This window comes from Typopeltis vanoorti, chromosome 22 (genome assembly GCF_054136105.1).
Source record: "Typopeltis vanoorti isolate ZY-2024b chromosome 22, IOZ_Tvanoo_1.0, whole genome shotgun sequence".
Taxonomy (NCBI): domain Eukaryota; kingdom Metazoa; phylum Arthropoda; class Arachnida; order Uropygi; family Thelyphonidae; genus Typopeltis; species Typopeltis vanoorti.
Window position 1 is genome coordinate 50,702,277 of NC_143570.1, and position 22,960 is coordinate 50,725,236.

Here is a 22,960-nt window from a genome sequence, read left to right on the forward strand (position 1 = left end):
TGCTAGTTATCCCTCGCTGAAAAAAGTGTCTAAGGTGGCGCTCATCATATACTAGATATGAACTTAGATCTCTTCCCCAATCAAGTAATAGATGGTCAATAATTTAGATATGAAAATGTCTACAGAGTCAGCAGAGGCTCAAAATAATGCTGGGAATTAAATAGGAAAATAATCTGGCCTTGTGGATAATTGTAAAGCTTTCTATATTTCGATAGAGAGATTGTATGTCATTGATATCATTGAATGACAGGATGGTGACGAATTTCTAGAAATAACATACGACAACATCGAGACTAAGTTGGTCCAGGATTCAAGATGAGTAGGGATGAAGGTGGCTTAAGCTTAGTGCAGACGAAACGAGGTGGGGGGAGATAATCTCAGAGTAGGATATAAGAGAAAACCCTTATGTAGATTTTAAAAAAAAAAGGCAAATGATGAAGTATGAAATCAGAATCTAGATATAAAAAGACGACAAAAAAGTTCAGCCATGAATTATGATACAGAGGATGTTATAAGAGTTTTTCCTAACTTGGTCAGTATACATGAAAATATCCTTGGGCTGCAAAGGCGTTGGTTCTGTCTTCAATGGGGAAACTAATATTTTATCTCGTAAAAAAAAGAGCAGAGAGAATACACGCAACTGAGAGAGCGAAAGAGTATGTAATGAGGATAAAATGCTTTGTCGTGATATTTAATTAGGTTTGTTTGTGCGAATTCCAAGTACTTTTCTGTGAATACACTACTGACCCGAGCATGATAAGATGAGATGGGAAATGATAATAAAGAAACAATTATGAATTAAAAGAGTTAATTAAAGAAAGATCAACGAATAAAAAGTGAAATATCGGGAAGTTATGAAAACAGAAGAATAGATTTCTATTTAATATGGTGTTGAAAACAAAACGGGATAAGAAATGAAGGGGGGAGCATTATAAAAATGAGGATGACAAAGTTAAATTAAGACGTCAGTAAAAGAATAAGTATCTGAATATTGAAGAATATAACAGAATGGTACTGACCAGCCTAAATAAAAATAAAACGAGAATGTGAAAATGATGTGTACTTAAAATGATTCCTTTAGAAACAGAGGCGAATGATGAAAAAAATTGATTTCCTGAGAGAAAAAAATGACCGAAGACTCACTGGTCAGAACACAAAACAAATGAGCAAGTCAATCACGAATTAAAGAAGATACCATAGCCTATAATTCTTAAACAGAAATTATGATGGTTTAGACACTTCCAGAGAATGTCCTCTCAGAGATTGCCAACGAAATGAAATCATTCGAGGAAGACGATCAAGAGGCAGACCAAAAAAAACTTGGCTACAGTCTTTGAAGGAAATGTCACAAATAATCGAGCTTCAGAAAGATGACAGAAATGGATAGAGACAGAGTCGGATGGCAAAGATTTGTTTTATACAGGACTCAACCAGTCATCTGACGGATGAGAAAGAAGGAGAAGCAGCGAAAGACTTGATGGAGAAAAAAAATGAAAAAATAATTAAAACAATAAACAAAACGTACAGAAACGTTGGAGAGGTCTACAGTAAAGTTAGCAAAGGGAGAACCAGAAGCTACTCTGAATAATCTATAAAATTATAAAGAATAAGACGAAACGATGAATTAAATTTTATTCAGACTGAATACAGAACTAGGACAAGTGTACATTATGAAGCGAAAGAAGACACTTAATCTCAAGCATCTTGTATTTATGTAGAGCAAATAAGGGAACGAAGTGTCAAACTTTATTTTCTGTTAGCTGCAGGCATTCACCTGTCGATTTCTTTAATCTGAATGACACGAAGTTTTGCTTGAAATCAATCCTACCTTTCTCAACTAGTGGCTCATTCAACTTCGATTTGTACAGCTTTAGGAGGAAAAAATTCCCACGTTCTTAAGTCACATGGTTAACAGTCAGTAAATAACGGATGGGAAGAAAAGGAGGGGGGGGAGAGAGAAAGAGCAGATAAGCTGAATGGAAATTTATTAATTTTATTCTTATTTATTAATTTTATTGCTTGTAGCTTGTCCTGGATACATAAGACTACAGATACCTACAATACTAAAGTATGAGCTGCAGTTTTATAATAAAAGCGGACGCGAGAGTAAAAGATCCGCATTAGAAGAGGCAAAGTTCGATTCCAGACATAAATGCAAGAGCTGATATTTAAACTTCGATACAGTATGTGATTTAAATTTATCTATAGGTAATGAACAGAAGAGTAGAACATATAAATCCCGAATTATATTTTGTGGTGCAGAGCATAAATTAAAAGTTGGAATTTGCAGGTGGAGACTAATGCCATGCATAAGCGTATTATTGTGAAGTAGAAATTTTCTTTGACTGTCTTAGATGTTTACACAAAACACAAAATTGGAACGGAAAATCAGGAAGAGAAAGAGAGAGAGAGAGAGCAGCCAGCAGCGGCAATCCCATTCATCAGAATGCACCTTCTCAGCACATCGAGCTGTTCTTATCCTTCACACAATTATAGGAAACGCAATGCAAAACAGCTAAAGTAATACTGAGACTTACAGAAGAAGACGACCAATGGCAAAATGCTGTGAACTAAACTGAACCCATAGAGATCCCACATCAATTGGACTGTACGTAAATGAATTGGCTAAATTTCCCCTTAGTGGGTAATAATCTGAATAGTACATCAAGCATCTTATCGAGATGATTTATACTGTGGAAAAGGTTATACGATATGTAACTTCATACGAACCTGTATGCAAATTCGTGTAAAGTTACATATCTTATAACCTTTTCTTAAATTTAGAAAATACGCATAAACCAGAAAGGTTTTAATTATCAGTTATACGAGATATATAAGTTACAATATTATTTCTGTAAGAAATATAACAAAACTGCATTAGTTAAAATAAAATGACAATTTAATAAAAATACCACTTCCGTGTAAAACTTACAACGGAAAAATAGGGGAGAGGATATATATATATATATATATATATATATATATATATATATATATCCTCTATTTGTAAGTCAATTACTTCCATTAAAGGTTCCTGGATTTCAAATTAAAAAATTAACACCTAAGTTGCTTGATCGATTCTTAGAAAATTTTGAAGTGTAAAAATAAAAATTCACGCTTGGAATTAAAAATTCACGCAAAGATTGGAGACAAATAATTATATCAATAATTTTTTTATTTAATTATTTAATTTTTTTGGTTTTTTTAAAAAGTAGATTGAGGGGGGGAAGTGCTCCGCTGCCCACTCTGCGGACGCCCATGCGTATTGTATTTTAGGGCAGCTCTTCCCAAACTGTGGGACGCTGCCCCCTTCTTAGGGGCCGTTAGTTTTGTTGAGGGGGACGTTAAATAATGAAAACAAATTCAAAATGTTTTAAGACTAAGTGTGTGCCATGTCAAATGTTTATGTAAGATGCTAAAATTTGATTTTTGGAATATTCGCTGTGTATGTTTTATATTGAATATAAATACAATAAATATTATAATAATATATGTTTGTATTACGATTTTTTTTCGATGGGGACTGTGAAATATTTTAATTTTTCCAAAGGGGCCTTAAAATCCATAAGTTTGAGAAGCACTGTCCTAGGGTATTCGAAAGAAAGTGCTAATTACGTAATTAGAGGGACAAGCGGGAATCAAAGCAAATTCTACAAACGTATAACAATAGCGATTTTCGATAATCAAAATATATTGAGAAATAAAAACAGGAATTGATTGAATTTTATTTTTATATTTACTTATTAAATTTCATTTATTTATTTTTTTTTTATTTTTTTTTTTTTTTTGAGCGCGAAATTCATAACAAATCGTCTCCCATGAACCGTTTCAAGATTTATAAGTGTGCTAATTAGTTGCAGATAATATAACAACATGGCACTATTGTTTAATCAGAGAGTTCACATTAAAAAGTAGAAAAACGCCATTTTTTTTTGCCTTCATTGTTTCAGATTTAAGCATCGAGTACAAAAGCGTATCTTATGATAGTTTATTATTAACATTATCGAATAAACAGATCTCGTTGAAAAGTCGAGGAAAAGAAGTTTGGGTTTTTATTTTTATCTACTCTGGAAAATGAAAAATTTAGTTGAATACCCAAATTTTTGGTCTCCAGAAATTTAGTTGGGGCAACAAAAATGGATGCTTCAGAACTTTAAATCGTAGAATATTTGCTCATTTCTTACTGGATTGTACAGGCATACTGAATCTTTAATGAATAGCGGAGGTATGCTAAATTCTGGAATATCGGTTGTGTTCGCATTAAGACTAACATGACGCATACAAAAAGCCAGAACAGCCAAATTCATAACAGCGATTTCCACCCGCTTTGGAAGTTTAAGTATTAAAACGCCAGTTATTAATTTATGTTGCGCATTAATTTAATAAATGAAGGAAAAAAACTCATAGCACATTTAAAATACCAAGAAAAGGTGTGTTAACCGTCATACATTGATGAGAAAAATTCTTTTCACACGCGTGTGGCAAAATATCTGTCCATATCTCCCTTTTCCACGCTGTCAGAATCGTAATAGGAAAGTAAACTGGTCACGTGGAGATATTCGGGACTTTATTCATCATCTTTCCTCCTATTGTTAGAGAAGATCGTGCAGTGTAAGCACGTTCGACAAATAATTTCCACGCCAGCGAATTTGAATGTGTCTCACGAGGAAGTTAAAAAAAATTGAGAATGGACAAAAAATATTATCTCTTTAAACACATACCGCGTGTATATAAAATGATACAGCCACTGTGGTCACAGTAGATGGTATTTCTTTCATGCCAGTCATACAATACATTATTCATGAGAGGGGGGGGGGGAAAGCAACGTCCTCAGGTTATGGAAGTTGCAGCGTTGAAAACTTGTTACTTCAGTCATAAATCCACACAGCTAGGTTGTTTTAATTATCTCTATTTCAACTGAAATGGCTTCCTCTTCTCTCAAGCACACGTACACAATTAATACGTTCAGAACGATGAGTCTCGTTTTTGACCCCTCGGCTACATATTTCTGGGGAGCAACGACTGTGTTATTTATATATTTTAGAATGTTTGCATTTAATGTTTAAACTAAAGATCTCTGAGTGCCTGTTATTATCCACAAGAGAATTTTTTTTTTTTAAATGGATGGAGGGAGGACCAAATCATGATTCCTTGTTAATTTTATTCGCAACATATCATTTTAGATCAATAGAACCTTATCAATTATTTTACTCTGAGAAATATAAATTTGCTTTAACATTGCAAATATTTCAAATGTAGGAAATAGTATTTTAGTAATGAATTAGTAGTGGGGGAAATCCTTCATCCACACACAGTACAAATGTACTATAGGTTTATTAAAAGTCTTTCATGGGCGGGGGCCACATAAAAATAAATAAATAAACAAATTTACTCAACTAGTCACTTACACTAATATACTTACTTTTTTATCTACTGTATTTCTAAATTAACTTTGCCATCCTCAAATAAAAATAGTGCCTAAATAGCCAAAATTATTTACTTGCTTTACATGTGCAGTTGACAATTTTCTTGTTTCTACCTATTCCCAGTTTTCATTTTATGGCTGATATTCATGAGAAATTTGTTACAGCAGTTATTCCATTTAGATTAAAGAGTCTTAACGTTAGCTTTGCACTAGATTTATTACAGATTATTTGCATAATGTAAAACGTGAATTTGACATATTCAGTTTTATTCCTTCCTCTTTGTATAGATGAGTACTATAAGAACTCTACTACAATCATCTGGATTTTGACAGGCCTTCTAAATTATGTGCTTTAACCAATATTTGAATATTTCCAGTAAAATATTATCTACCCGGCTGCTTTTTCCCATTTCAGGTTTCTGATCCCCCCCCCCCCTCAACTATTGGTATATACTACTGACTGCACCCCTTCGGGAATGTTTTCTACCATTCTGATACTCCATACTCCATTTAAAGATCTTTCAAAGTAATGACTTAAGACATCCAGAAGATCTATCTCCAATTTGATATCACCTTTATCAACCATAATTCCTTGTGCAGCACTGTCCTCAATTTCTAAGCTTTTTTCAATAGTTTTTGAATGCTAGCACCTTGTTATTACCCATATGATATTACCCATATGATTTTTATCTTCTATATTCTTACTTTCTTTTCGTTCTCTCTTCTCTCAAGGTGCTAGTTGAACTTAATTTTAATTTCCAGAGTTTGCGAGTGTCTTCTTTATCATTGCAGACAACACCACCAGGTGTCTCTCTGCCTGAATCAATGAATGTTTTCTTCAGATTTTCTTCTTGCGTTCATTTTTTCCTTATTTTTCTGAAACAATATTTGTATATTTCTGTCCACAGTTCACCTCTAAAAGCTGCTCAACTTTGATTATATATATTTTTTTAATCTACAGATTTTATTTTCAATATGAATTATGAAATTTATTTTTATCCTGCTTAAATGACCTCTTCAAATCTTCATTCTGAACTAGTGTGATATCTCAATCACCATTAATATAATCAATGTCAATAAGACTTTTCTTTTGTAGTCTATTGTTTACGATTATTCATTTGATATCACATAATTTTCAATCACAGGTCTCATATTTTAGTTACCACAAATAAATTTTCTTTATTTCATAAAAACTAAATTCTACAGCGATTTTTACACAGAACTTCATTCGATTGTACCTGGAATTTTTTTTATTATTAATTTTTTTTAAATTTTGAACTGGCAAAAGGATTCAGAACTAAACCGAATTATACTCTAGGCCAGGGGTCGCCAAACTTCTTTGACCGTCGACCCCTTCAAGAGTTTCTTGACGTTTTATCGACCCCTCTATTTTACTATGCGAGACGCTTATGCGAGTTTTTAGATTGTTTATTTTATAGTTACAGTGTCTATTGTATGTATAATATATTATATATTATTATATTACTATTACTACTACTATTACTATCACTAGTAATATCACTGGTATTACTACCAGCCCTGCTCAACTCTTCAACATAGAGAAGTTTAGTTCGTGAATGAATAACGATTGAATTATAATATTTATGTTGATTAATTTTCGAACATTAACGCTCACTTGTATGTCGATGCGCAAAAATGATACTGGGATCGAATACTTGTATCAGTAAATAAGAACCACGCACGTGTTGCCATTTCGCTCCCGCCGCGCCGGCCGGGCGGGAACCCCTTACATCCGTTTATTGGTAAATACGTCATTCTGGCCTACTTGATTGGCTTCCGTAACTATTTTCATGACCTTGCTCCATCTTACAGGTCTTATTCACGTCACTGTTCCCACGATTCACTCTTAATTGCGTTCTCATTCAGGATGGAGGTAATCCAAGTTAACCGAATTAAATATTACCCGTATAATGATGTCTTATACTTTTCTATCGACCCCCCAATCAACCCCCTGAGCACGAATCGACCCCTAACAATGTTATATCGACTCCTGGGGGTCGATATCGACCACTGCTCTAGGCTAATAATAATAAAAACAAACCTACAAAAAAATGCAAAAATTGCTTAACATTTTCTTTTATCTTTTTTCTCTACGAAAACAGCAAACGGTTGAAAGAAAGGATGCTTCGTTGTTTCAGTCGCTACTTCACGAAGTTCGAAAACTTATTAAAATTACGGCATGTAATGGATTTTGCTGCTTCACATGCAAGACATCTTTGAAACTATCGTATATTTCTTTTCCTCCTATATGCAAATCAGAATTGCTGTTTTTATTAGGTGTGGTTACATTTCGGCACGCTTTTGTTAGAGAACATTTTTTTCTGTTACTCCTTTCTTCTTTCATTTCGTATTATAAGAAATGAAAGAAGATCGCTTCAAATTCTTCGTCAGTTCATTAACAGTTCACGCATCTTTCTCCTCGTTGTTTCCAATGTCAGCTCAATTTTTTAAAAAAAAAAAACGTTTAAAAAACATTTCCCTTGTTGTGACGTTAATGAGTTGTTTCAACATTTTGTCGCTCATCTTTCTCTTAGTGTCACGAAATATCCTCATAGTTCATGCTCATAACTGATCACCAGCCAACAACACAAAGCAAGTTTCAAGGTCAGTTATCACGCGGAATGAGGATACGATATGTTTTATGAGAGGATATGTTGTGTTTCCAGTTCGATGATCTCGAGAATTGTTGGTTGGTCAATTAGCGCCTATTAGCATTGTTTGGAAGATTGTATCGTCGGAAGGACACTTATGTGACAGTTCCTCGGAATATGAAAGTAGTGTTAACAACCTCAAAACATTTCTTGTAACCCCCCGGGGCAGTGATATAAGAAACAGGAATTTCAGAGATGGGAGAAGCCGATTTAAAAAAATCAGAGCGAATCAAACAATATCTAAACAATCTCTTCCCTACCTCACCCTCTCAATCTTTACTGTACACGACTTCTCAGTGAGTACATTGACATTCAAAGACAAACAGCGAGATGGTATCGCAATTAAAGTCCCATGATATATAAGAAATTAAATTTAAATATTCCGAAACTTTTTTTTTTATGTTTATTCCTTTATATTTCTGCGTTCTTCAGTTCAAACGTCCTAGAGAAGAAAATTTTCTATGGGGTCCAAAAGACAAATTTTGGTTTTTATGGAAAATTAGAGTTAAGAAATTTTTTTTTTTTTCTGAGATGCCAACTATACGAGTACTTGTCGATCAAGTACTCGTGATGGCGTTCAACCATCTTAGGTAAGCATCGTGCGATATTACTGAACTAAAATACGGGGGGGGGGCGGAATGTTTATATCGTTTTTAGAACAAAAATGTATCGACTATAATTGTGAACATGTATTCTTGTAGAAATAAAAAGTAATACCACAATTCATTTCTTAGGAATGGATATCTGTAGCTGCACTGGACCACCTTATCTAACTTTTTGAGTAAAAAGCTCTTGTTTTTTTTTAACCTCTCCCCCTCCAAAAATTTTTCCAAATGAAAAGCGTTTGATTTTGAGTTAGACATGTTGACACGTGCTGAAGCAAAAGAAGTATAGCTCAAACATCTGCGCACTGGTTAGAGTTTTCAATATTTAGTTGGTTTAGGGCTCAAAGTAACAATATCGAAGTGTTTTTAACCTCCCGTTGTTTTTAATGCAAAAAAAAATATCGTGGGAAGGATTTCAGATAGCCTGCTTGTTAGATATTACTGACTGGTAGCTTATCATCAGGAATGGATTCAGGACTACACAGATTATTTTTTGTGATTGTTTTGTATAGTTTTAGGTTTAGTTTTTGTAAATCTTATAAGGCGTTTTCAGTATCCCCAAAACAACATAAGTGGAAGCGAGCTGCATGTATTGTCTTCTGCTACCCTAAACTAAAACTACATGACAAGCTGTCGATATCAGATTGTCCTGTGATTTCACTGCGCCACCTACTGATTATTTCTCTATACGACCTTTGATAATAATCGTTTCTTGCGGTCCGGACTCCGTGCTGTTGTTAAAAACGAACCACAAACTGATCAATTTATAAGCATGTAATTTGAAAACTACACAATGAAATCCACCATCTCTTTTTCTATCGCTCAGCTTTTTCTTGCTGTTTTTAATCTTTTCAATTTTTCCGATTATTACTAATCAGTCCGTTCACTATTTCCTTGAGTAACTTCTCTTATTTTCGTTTCGTTCCTCTCTCTCTCTCTCTCTCTCTCTCTCTCTCTCCACGTTGAAAACAGAAGAAATTAGAAAGTCAGTCAGGTTCCTGAAATATTTAGTCTAAGTCAGTTTTGAAGGTGATGGCTGCACCCTAGTGACACAAAGAAACTGTTAGGAGTGGAATTGCATGATACAGGTTTGGCCAGAAATTGTTATATGGTTGTGGGCGGGAAATACGGGTATAACGGCTTTAAAATTACCCCGAGCCAGAGAAACGGTGAGGGCGCGACTCGTCCGAAATTAGCGAGGATGATGAATGGCGTGTGTTTCCAAAGCAAGAAACGAACTCAGAGGAGCAAGGGTGAAGATTAATATTCCCTTTTCATACGAGTCTTGCGAATGGATATATTTACCTCTATTAGGTCGGCTATTTATGATGCAGTTGTAGTTAGCAGGAGACCTTGTTCCTTAACGTTTTTTTTTCCCTAAACATGCGTATTCTTGAACGGGACAAATAATGCGAAGCAAGCTAATATTCTCTGCTGCAGTAATGCTGGCTTAGTTGCCCGAATGAGAGTGGATAGTGTTTCTATTCGCAGTCAGTATGCTGCGGGTTCCAATCTCACTGTGACATGGATGTGTGCATGTCACAGCATATGGCTGGGACGTATTCATGACTGTAGTCCGTGTGTGTGTGTTGACGGTGCCGGTTTGCCTGTTCTGGGGGACGAAAAACCAGAGTTTCCGGGTGAAAAAAATCCCTACCTCCGTATGAGAACTGCTAACTCACCTTTAGTCAAAAGAGACCAGATAAAGGTTTCTCACATCACTGCCGGGAATTGAACCCGGGTCTTTCCGACCAAAAGGCTTGGACGATACTGACTGAGCTACGGAGGCGAGGCTCCCTTCTTGTAACATGAGAAAAATGTTTCCTGTATTCAGCAAGTATGCCATTCTTCTTCAACCTTGTCATTTTATGAAAAGTATTGTTATTCTTGTTTGGTTTTGTAAAACTCGAGTTTCAGAACGAAAACTGCAACTTTCATATGAGACCACTCACTTTCAACTGAAAAGCCCTGATCACAGTTTCGCGTTTTCGAGACGGAATTCAAACCCAGATCTACCCAGCTACCTATATGCAGCTTGTAACAAACAAAAATAACTCTCTGCTATGAAACAACTATTCCAAGACGGAGTCTGCAGAATAATAATGCGTCAGTCCATGAGCAACACTGTAAGGAAGAAGAACACATTGAGAACCTCACGCATCTTGAATGAAAGATGCATTTACAGGATATGAACCCAATCGAAATCTGGTAAGATGTTCTGGAATGCGCTGTGAAACGAATAGATACGGCATGCCCTTCAACATTTAGCGATTTCGAATGCATGGCCACTAATCCCCACGATACTATGTGGAATTAGTGGAATCAATGAAAATGTAAGTGCAGCCTGTTGTCCATACTAAAGCCAATCCAGCACGAATTATGCCAGTGCATATTGTAAAATGGTTTGCAAGAAAACGTCAACGAGCCAAAAGTATTCTTCTTTTTTTTTTTCGTTCTGAATTTTAAATCACTGTCCAGAGAGAATGCAGCCACTCAATGATGTCCACTGTCTCGAGTGACAACCTTTATACGAATAGAAGTAAACTAATTACTGTTATATGGAGAAAGTTCTGGCTGCATGTATGAAATGCAAGACAGCCTTCGCCTTTGACAAGTAGAACTGACACTTAAGACAACATTGGTTTGTGAGTTTAAAAATCAAGCAACTGTGCTTTCCATCAACCATGAAAATCGCGGCTGTATACGTCTAAATGAATATTTTTAAAATTTAAACAAAACCTGATAATTTCTCCTTTATATTTGTATAATCATTTTGTGGAAAGTATGATATAATAAAAATTCATTCCTTTAATTATTTCTTCTTCTATTGTTTCTGTCTACAGTTCTATTGGAGACTTCCTTAAGAGCGAACAGTGACTTAAGAAGTCACTGTTCGCTCTTAACCATCACCGACATTCCTCTTTTTTATGCGAATCACTTCATCTGTCATGAAGATGGTGAACCACGATTCTTGAGATCAATGCAGTGGCATAGCTGCCAAGTTCTTTGCTGACATAGCACAACTTACTCACACGTTCGTTTCTTTCCCGACTTGCATCTACAGTGATAGATAAAGCTCACAGGCGTCTCCTCTGGTGTGATTTTTCATCTGGAAGAAAGGTGCTTATTTTCCATTGGATACTTTTACAATCTGATAACACTCGATCTTTCTTTTTTCTGTTGAAAAAATCTTTTTGTTGGTCACTGATAGTTACAAGAGTACTGCGAACAGGACGGTATTTGTGTTTAGACTTGCGGTTTATTTTCTGGTTTACCCTGGTTTTTGCCGACCACAGAAATGCTATTTAAATGATCTACATTCATTGCAACTATGTTTAAAATTCGTAATATAAAGTCATTTAGAATTCGATGCATTATGGTTTTACATGATGCTTTCTATACCTGCCTGTTCGCAACATTTCCCCTTCAACAAAGCTTAACTCTATTTGTTCTTTTGCCTCTCCATAAAGTGTTTCTGAAACTTAGTGTATTTATATATTGCTATTTTCAGTTAACACAGACCAAGTATTGTTTTAGCGACGAGTATTTCTTTGGGCAACAATGCCTGAAATCAACAAGAGATACACACAGAAAGATTTCGATTTGCCCAAGTTAACTTGGTTGGAAATACTACTGAAGCAACTCAGGCTGTGAGATAAGTAAATAATGTCTGTTATCTAGCCAATCAATGTACCCGTTTATCGTAGGAAAAACAAACAATTTTTAGAAGAAAAAATCTTGTCACCTCAGTATAAGACAGGTTAACTCACCTTCAGTTGCAAAAGGTTAGCCAGAAGCCATATATGACACGTGATAAATATAATTTATCGGCAAAATTCAATAATATCAGTCTAAAATGGATAACTGAACTACCACTTTACAGACCAGACATTTTAAGAAATGCCAATTCACAATATGTAAGTTAATAATGCTATTCTATTCTAAGATAACCATTTTATTTATAGTTACCAAGTTGTTTGGACATGTCTTAGAAAATAAACATAAAGTAAAGCACCAAGTATATATTTGGTTTAATCCTTTATCCAAGTGTAAGCAAACAAAGTTTCCGCCTGAAGTATCTTCAGGACTGAGGCAACTCGTGTAAAGGTGGACCAAGCTCTCATCACTTGTCTTAGTATCTCCCATAATGCAAAGCACATCTCCTTGCGGACATGTATAATGCTAAGCATTAAGGGAAGGGCCACTATAGTTCGCCCACCGATTAGAGATCCTTCGACACTTCTGCGCATCTTCTCAGAAAAAGGAGAATCCATTCCGATAATAGGGTAATCAGTCCGTATAGTGGGATGAGTTGTTTATTATTACAGGTAGGAAAATTAACTTCTCTTTTATGATTATTGTAGTTAACTATGTTGCTTTATAACAGTTGGAAAATTTTACCTATAAAACACGTGATTTCGCGTGTTGGCGATCAATTCGGACGTCCTTCATTTCTTTCTCCCCTTCAGCATGAATCGACTGTTCTTGGAAAGACGCGAAGCAGGGACCTGCAAACGGTGGGCGAACTATACCCATACCGGTTTCTCTGTTTAAGTGCAGGGTTACTTCTCCAAAAAAACTCGTGAGATCCCCCAACAATGAGCCACCCGCAGGATCAAAAACTCCGCGTTATTCCCCTCAGGCGCACCCTGTCACTGAGAACTCTCAGCGTTGGTTCAACCCCGTAGCAGGCTCACCCCACCACCGAGCAGAGCCGCTCATCAACTGGGGGATAACAGCAACAGCAGTGCCTCAGTTACAGCATTGCCATTCATCACCCCCCGCCCCCCCCAGGACCTAGGTGACAGCAACAGCCGAGCCTCAGTTAAAACTTCATGGGCTACAGCATTGCCATTCATCACCCAAGCTTCCAACCAATTTCGACCTTTATTGAGGTCTCATCAGTGGAAGCCAGACCCAGAGGTGGTGATACTAAGGCGGAAGTAATGCAGAAGTCATATCACCATATACCAGTTGCCAAAAGGTAGTCAACACCTTATACTTGGCTATGCTACCAATTATATATTTGGTTTCATCCAGAGAATTTTAATAATAAGGTGTTGACTACCTTTTGGCAACTGGTATATGGTGATATGACTTCTGCATTACTTCCACCTTAGTATCACCACCTCTGGATCTGGCTCCCACTGATGAGACCACAATAAAGATCGAAACCGGTCTGGGTAGTTCCTTCCCTTAATGCTTAGTATTATACATGTCCGCAAGGAGATGTGCTTTGCATTATGGGAGATACTAAGGCAAGTGATCAGAACTTATTCCACCTTTACCAGGAGTTGCCCCAGTCCTGAAAATACTTCAGGCGCAAACTTTGTTTGCTTACACTTGGATAAAGGATTAAACCAAATAAATAATTGGTAGCATACCCAAGTGAAAAACTTCCATCAAAAATAGAGTAAAGTATTCTAAAATATTTTATAGCGTTTAAGCTATAACTACAATAAAGGAACAGTTGATATGCGTAGTCATTTTTAAGTTACTTTAAACTTGCTTAGCGTCTTTGTTTGCTCCTCTCTCTTCTTGAATCAAGTTTAAAAAAAAAGAAAAAAAAAGCCCTATTTATTTTCAACTTCAATGTGTGGAAGTTTGTAATTCTTCGAGATATATTGAAAGCAACCCTTCGTTTCCAATTAATAAGAACTTCGTGATGAAGTAACAGGTTGTTTTTATCAAACATATCAGTTATTTCCTCCTGTTTCCTTCTCACACACCCTCATTCCGCTTTATGCAGCGAAGATTGCGCAGAAAGTTAGTTTTAATTAAACTAAAACTCACTTACACGAACCAGTCCTGGTTTAATATTGTATTCTTCATTAACATAAATGTGAAATGCCAAGCAAAATCACACATCGCTTAACAATCCCTGATATATATAAATATGTGCATTAAAAACCGGTTATCCGACTTAATTCATTTAATATTCCAAGACTTATTTTACTATTTTCTTCCTGAATTCCTATGACGATTAACGAATGATGAAGTATAAGTTGTAATTAATAGCATAACATTCCTAGGAATATTTAAACGCACTGCAGTGTAATCTTTTATTTGCATTGTCCCGTTCTATCACGTGTATTTTCTAACAATAAAACGCCAGTTAGTTAATTCAGCACTTGTAACACAGACGAATTTCAGAATTCTAATTAAGTAAATCTAATTTCGCTGCTAATGAAAATTGATCGCTTTGTTTATAAGGGTTGATTGGTTGGATTTTAGGAATATTGACGTTGCAACTTAATCTCGCTCTCAAAAACTGTGGCTTTTCCGGAGGACGAGCTAGCGTTCTCCGGGAGATGTATCAATTTACAGTCGGGTACAGAATTGCAGTTTAACGTCTCTTTTCGATAGTTCATGGAAGTTACACCCTTTTGCAGCTGCCCAGTCTAATCTGTTAACAGCGTTGTTTACTGACTTATAACCGAGCAATTTATCCCCGCCCCTCTACTTGAATCCCTTAACCTTGTTTATTTTTCTTTTTCTATCCTTACCGAGAGCGGACGTGTGGACTGGTTGTTTTCAACTTAACACATTGCTCCCGCCCCTCCCCGCTTCTCTTCTCCCTCTGTCCCTCTAGCATCCCTCGCTTTGGCGTAAATCAAACTTAATGCATTTCTACGGGAACCGGACATCGTCGGAGTAGTAATCACGTGGGGGTCCACACATCTGGTGTGACCGAATCGTTCGGATCCGAAAATGATGTTACCAGATCCTGTCTGCCAACTAAGCTTAGCCGCACCCGTAGGGCACGAGATCTGGCTTTTCACTCTCGCTCGGCTGTTGACCCTTCGCAACTGGAACGCCTCTCACCGGCAAGCAAGGAAACGCAGCGCTTTTCCCGAGTCTGCATCACGTGATCGCCTTTGCCAGTCCAAGTTCAGGGTTACTGCGGTGGAAGCAGGTAGTTGCCGACTCGGCGAGTGAACGGTTGGACATGCGGCGACATTTATCGCTCTTACTGTCGCCACCGTGAGCGAAAGAGGAGAACGTGCAGGAGCGTATGTGCATATGCGAGCACGCGTGTTTTCGACTACGGCACAACAACCCGCTTTAGTCCGTCTGGTGGATAGCTTCTCCCTAACAGTACACGATGGAGTCCGGTCATTGGTAAGATGTATGCGGGCGTGGGAAATTTGAGCTACTACCGTGTTCTCGATTGTCTGTTTCTTCATGTGCAATTAACGCTAATTTGTGCAATGTCTGGTAGGTGATCTGAGTGATTAATCCCCCCCCCCTGCTCCTCTCCTTCTGTGACGTGTTAAAACTCGGCTGTCAACGAACGATTAAGAAATGGGAAGTAAATCGTGCAAGTTACGTTACTGGAACTTTGTGTGGATGTTTGGAGTTCTGATGTCCGTAGCTCAATCCCGAAGTAAGTTATGTCTCTGTAGATTATCTTTTTGATGCATCATGATGTTTATAGTTTCCTTCCAGCAGCCTGACTCTCTCATTCGAACCTTTTAGACAGGATTGGTGTTCTTTATTATTTGTTAATATCATTATTCTTAGGTGCAAATCGAACTTCTCAAAGTTGAGATTTAAGGAATTTCCATATTTTATGACCATAAAATGCAAATTTCAGTAATATCATTACCCGAGTTTCATTCATTGTTCAAAGCCAATCAAACAGCGTATGAATTAATTGACATGTTTAAAATGCATATTCGGCATTAGATTTAGTATCAGCAGGCTAGGATAGGTAGATAATTTATATTGCCATAAGAGTCAACAAAGATCTACCACCTCTACCTTTATCCCACATGCATACAATTATTAATAGCCTGCAGTGGCATTAAAAATGATCTCGCCAAAGCGGTCAACTTTCATTACCGGAAATAAATATTATGCTAACGCCCATCCAAAATGTGGATCTGACTGCCATAAAAATGGATCAACTTCGGTCCAAGATTTTCAATGTTCCTTAATTAATAGAAAGAACTTCGTTTTAAATTTTATTAACAATTTTATTAATAATAAAAGTACAAAATTATTTTATTTATTTATTTCTGAGTGATTAAATGAATCTGGTTTATAGAACAAAAAAAAAAGAGGCGTTAAGCAGGTTTGATTCTATTTTATCTTGATATATAGTTTTCTATTGCTTCACTTTGTGGGCAACCTTATTCTCTTTAAAATGCAATTACATTATTTCAATACGATGTAGTACATGGTTTTCGCCCCTACTGTATCGTGTTTCAATACGATGTAGTGGAGACGAAAGTCATGTTTCTAACATTCCCAAAATGATCAGACATTCTCGCACACCATTTAGGATGTTTCCTATTCCATAACATAACAATCTTCAGGTTATTCGTTCGATACGCTCCGGTAAGTTTTCTTTTAACAGCAGCTTTTCTTTATGTTAAAATTATTATCTATCAATTCCTAACCCTGAAGAATCAGTGTGATATCTTATTTTTTTGCAACAATTTTACACAGTTTTACTATGTTTATAAGTTGCTTAGCGGCAGTGATATTGCAGTTATTTCAGATGTTGTTTAATCTTTTGATCATTATAATCTTAGAACTTGTAGAGAGTAATGAATTGAAAAGTTTGTGAGAATAAATGTGTTTTGGGCAACTCAGTCCAATTAATAATATTGCTAGCCGACAATTGCATAAATAAATCTTAAATCCAGCCTATATTCGAAACTATATTCATATTAAGCAATCCACACAAACAGATTTAATATATATATATATATATATTCTAATTATGTTATGCTAATTATGAGTCGAAATAATTAACTGATAAAGTTTTTCTCCTTTAGAAGAATATTGCTGTATAGGTGGCGTTACGCAGCAATACAACTGGTTCAGTAGATGAACAGCGGCTATCACAGTTTAGTGCTAAGAACTGACGTAACTTCCATAGCTAGAACCATAACATGAATCGGATGTGCCGCATGAATGTCACGTGACTAGTGTTCTGCGTGTGCGTTACTCTATATTAAGAGAGATTTAAGCCAGCTAAACAACTATTTCTTAAAGTCAATGAAAGAAGACGATGACGTACTTTTAGGTAGCTCATTCAACCCTGATAGATTAATGAGCAGTGTGCGCTCCTCCAGTGTTTGCTGACGAACTATTTTTATGCCGCTCTCGAATCAGCAGTTTCTATTACAGATTTCCACTTTAATTTGGATAAGCAAATAATGTAAGAACTGATAACAATCATTCCTATCAGCATTTATTCTTTTCCTACGTTGTCAACCACAGTTGCAAGATTTCAATACATAGAAAACCCAGCAATCGACCAGTTAATCAAACTACGGTTTAAAATATAGTTAAAGAATTTAAAAAAAATGGCGAAAAAGAGTTAATGTAATTACCTAATGAGTTAATCAATTATTCATATCACACCATATTTTAATAATATTAGTATAATGTGGTAAGCCATGATACTTAACGTGTTAACAAATCAAGGAAATAGGTAATGAAAATTGTCAAAAAAAAAAATTCATAAAATAAATATAAGATAAATAATATTTATCTTATATTTATTATTAATAATGATGATAATATTTCCAATATATCGCACTATTTATTTACAATACTTATTTGTATTTTTTTATTTCAGTTGCATTATTTTAAATACTACATATTGCGTATTAGAATTAATAACTTTGTCCAAAAATGTAATCAAATTTATAATCACATTTTGAACTAAAATGTTTTAAATATGCATGTCTAGACAATGATAACCATGACAGTTATCCATTGAAGGTATGAATAAAATCTTTTCCCCAAACAAACATAGAATGGTTCGCCTTTTAAATGCTAGTAAGCATTATATAGGCCTAGGTCAGTGAAAATTTAAATCCAAAATGGGAGTTGCTGGATCACTATAGCTGTAAAATATGAAAAAGAGAAGAGGACTGCTTTTTGAATTTGATGGCACAAAACTGTTCAACACTACAAAACAGGATAGAATTATTTCACAAATAACGGTGTTTAGTAAATTATATTTATAACTTTGAAGTGCATAATATTGTAATGAATATTATGTAAAATGAGTTAAAATGATTTTCTTTAGGGATTATATAGACTACAAATCGTAGCCTATATTTTTAATATCAATCCCTCCCGTCAACAAGCGCGCGCGTACGCACGCACCGCGAAGGCGCAAAGCCTATTAGCTGATCAATGCTGCCTCTGGGCAATGTATTTTTCTTTTTATGTCCTGTATGTATTGATAGCAGATCATATAAACTATCCTTTTCACAGAATTGCTTTGCAGAGAAAGATGAAGCTAAACAAATCTGTCATTGTGCAATTTCTTTTTTTGTATAGCTGAAGGTCAGTTTCAGACAAGTGTGACTACTGTTTCGAATGAAGGACACGAGGCTAGCTTATTATATCTGTTAATTCCGTTATGTTCTGTTGTATGGTTCGTCTGTTTTTCAAAATGAAACACCCAAGTTTTGGAAAAACACTTCGCCCTCCATATGAGACGAGCTATTGCAGAGTCATCTGAAAAGGTCATATAAAGGACAAACGTCTTAGAGTTGTATTTTTACTCCATAAAACTCGGACCTGTCCTGCAACACAATACACAAACCGGTTCAGTAAACATGCTCACTCGATAGACAAAATGAGCTCTTCTTGACATGAACATCTTTGGCATTGGCGATTATTCCAGCCCGTTGAGATATGTGATATTTCATTAGAGAGAAAACTTGGAACGCTATCTCTTAGTTGTCACATATTCAAACAATGCTTGAACCATCAGATAAATCCAAGGAATGACTGGTTTGATTGGGTAAACAGTTGAAAATAATTTAAGACTGGCTGGGTTCACTGACCTGATATTAGAGTGATAAACAATGCATTCAAAACGCTTAGTGGTTTGTTAATTTCTTCCTATATGATTGAAGAAGGTTGGTGGTTGCAACGTGACTGTGCATAGTTTTCAGGGAATATTGTGCGAGCGTATTATGTCATGTATTCCCTTGGCGATTTGCCTGATTCTGGAATGAAATGCCCGATTTTCCTTAGGTAAAATATAGCTCCATTCCGTATATGTCCAGCTAACTCACCATCAACTGAAAAGTCCTAAACGTTCTTCGCTTCGTATGTGGATTCCATCCTGGGCCTTTCCAAATAAAGCGAATCGTGGATGGTAATTAAGATGAATATTCATGCAAGAAAATATCTAATTTAAATTATGATTAAGATTTTATAATTATATGGAAATAATGAAAATCTTCTCCAAAGAGAAAGTTACCAGGATTCGAAGATGTAAAATATTACTTAATGTCTTAAAAATAACAATGTACTTCTAAATCTTATGATGTACAAGAGCAGTTAAGGGCAGATTGTTTATTATCCAAAGTTACATAGCAACTTACTCATGCGCAAGTATCGTGTCTTAAGCAGGAACACGCCCAAAGTGAATGCACCCCCTGAATTAATGAATTAAATGAAGCATGACAGAAACCAGTTTGTAGTTATCGATTTTTTTTTTCGTAAAGATGTCAAAACAGCGACCTTTCTGCATACTCATCGGTAATTTATTAGAAGATAATATAATTTACTTTTCTTACTAAGATTACCATTAATCTTAGTAAGAAATGGGGAAAAAATGTATCCCATCATTTTTGAATTCCAGTGATGATTTGCTGCAATAATATAGGAGTATGCTGCAACAATATAAAACAAGCTGAACTTGTAAGGACATGTCGGAGCACGAAGAAGCGAGAAGTTAATAGGTTCTCTAGGAGGAAGCAGCCGTTTCATTTCCACATGAAACAAATGTCAACTTTGAGAGTATGCAATATTCACAAATTCATCTTGACATATTTAGATGATAATCTATACCCTGCCAATTTCCATATCGCAATTGATGAAACATCAAATTCTGGTAGCTACTGTATTGGAAAGACTCACATACTGAAAAACTTTTATACGATTTTCTGGCCTGGTTGGGTAAGTGGTTAGCATAACCACTCTCGAACCAAAAGTCTCTGGGTTCAAATCCTATCGTGAGCATGGATGTTCGTGATTGTATTTGTGTGGGAGATGAAGTTCATCGCCCAATGTGAGACTACCACGTCGCTTACTGGAGGCTTGAATTAGCATTAAGAATATCATGTTTGATCATTAGTGCAAAGTGTTTTTTTATTTTTTTTTATTTTCTACATAAACATGTAGAAAATAAAAATACAAAAAATCATGAATAGAAAAAAATCACACTCACGATGCTTATATACTATAGTCCTATTACACCTTCCGTAGGTGGGAGTGGCATAAAAAAATGTTTCTCGTACTGTAATACTCATGCGCAGGCTTTACCATAAAAAGACGTCGGTAATATTACCCTACGGAGACGCGTTTTCTCGAGTAATGTATAACAGTAGTTTTTTTTTGGGGGGGGGGAGGGTCTCTTTCCCCCCTGGGTGTGCCACTGCTTTGTAGCAACCAAAACAAAGAGGGAAAACGAAGGTGGCCGTGTAGAGCGATGAAACTAATTGCAAGAGGCGATAGACACATAAGCATAGAAACACACACGGATGTCAAGATTTGCTTAATTTCTGCAATCAAGAAAATTGATCCAGCAAGAAAATTCTGTCACAAAATTTCACAAAGGAATAATAGTTGGAAATTTTGCTTCCACTAATTTTCTCTTGCCAGAAATACTAACAAAATTGTAGGTTACTGTCTAAACATAAACACAATGCATACGTTGAAACCTGTCGGTTGTTATGACGTGTCAACTGTGCCTTACAGAATATATGACAAAAACATCCTCAATAATTCATTTTAATTTGTAGAAACAAACGTATTAAATACTCATTTTAAGCTGTGTACCAATAGTTTACAAGTATCGTAACTGAAGAAAGCATTGCGACCAAATGCTGTGGGCAGGAAGCTTTCCATATGCCGACTTGAACACGTTCGATAAGAGACGTAGCTCGGGTCAGTTTAATGCGGTCTGTTCTCAAGCGCAGGTTTTACGACTGATGAATCGGAGTGTACTGGTACGTTTAGATTCCGAAGATAAATTTGGAGAGTAATAACACCACGGGATAATGCCCGGCGTGGATGATGCAATACAGGTGGCTGCATTCTAGTCTGCAGATAGATGAGCATTTTACGTAAAGTGTTTTTTTTTTAAAAAATAAAAATAAATAAATATACTACATCTGCTTTTTTTATGCTTAAATATAAAGAGCCAACAGGCTTCATTTCGGCGATATAAACACTATTTCAATTAAGGGGATATTAAATCCCACATTGTTTTAAAACCGAATAAGAAACTCAAAGATTGGAATCAGAGAGTTTCATTCCGAATATAGTATAACAAACTATAAAAGTATCGGCGATTACTAGCGTGAGCTAATGCAAGTAGTCCTAGTACGTAGTACAATACCGGGCAACTCGTTGCAGAGGAGAGTAAAGTTCTGATCGCTATTCTTTGGTAATTTCCATAATGTAAAAACACATTTCCTAGGAAATGTATGCTGTTATTACATTATGGTGGGAGGTCACTACCCAGACCGGTTTCAGCCTTTTTTGAGGCTTCATCAGTGAGTAGCTAGACCAAATTAATACCAAAGGGTTTAGCGAAAAAAGAACTTAAGTTCTTTCGCTATACCCTTTGGTATATCCTTTCGCTATACCCTTTGGTATTAATTTGGTCTAGCTACTCACTGATGAAGCCTCAAAAAAGGCTGAAACCGGTCTGGGTAGTGACCTCCTACCATAATGTAATAACAGCATACATTTCCTAGGAAGTGTGTTTTTACATTATGGAAAATACCAAAGAATAGCGATCAGAACTTTACTCACCTTTGCAACGAGTTGCCCGGTATTGTACTACGTACTAGGACTACTTGCATTAGCTCACGCTAGTAATCGCCGATACTTTTATGGTTTACTATATTCGGCATGAAACTCTCTGATTCCAATCTCTGAGTTTCTTATTCGGTCTTAAAACAATGTGGGATTTAATATCCCCTTAATTTAAATAGTGCTTTTATTATGTTTAAGAGCGAAACGCTTCACAAGCATGCAACACCTTCTATTAATAATTATTTTCTTTATTTTTGCTCATAATGTTTGCTCCCCCCCCATCCTTGAAGGCAAATCATGTGTCACTCTTTTCTTGGTCAGTTCAGAAAGAAAGCTCAAATTCTTTGCTTCCTAAACGGAGTGAAGGACTGTGTGTGTGTGTCATAAAAGCTCATGTTCACAAGTGGAAGCAGTCACAGCTGGGGAGTCCCGTGAATGGAAGGTTCAAG

At 36.0% G+C, this 22,960-nt stretch overlaps 1 protein-coding gene across 1 annotated transcript in view; it reads left to right on the plus strand.

The window, feature by feature from the left end:
* Positions 1 to 16,007: 16,007 nt before the first annotated feature.
* Positions 16,008 to 22,960, plus strand: part of LOC150094411 (uncharacterized) — a 122,692-nt gene continuing 115,739 nt past the window's right edge. The window contains exon 1 of the mRNA XM_090412466.1: positions 16,008 to 16,089. Coding sequence (XP_090268592.1) covers positions 16,008 to 16,089 — 82 coding nt within the window. The remainder of the gene's footprint in view (positions 16,090 to 22,960) is intronic.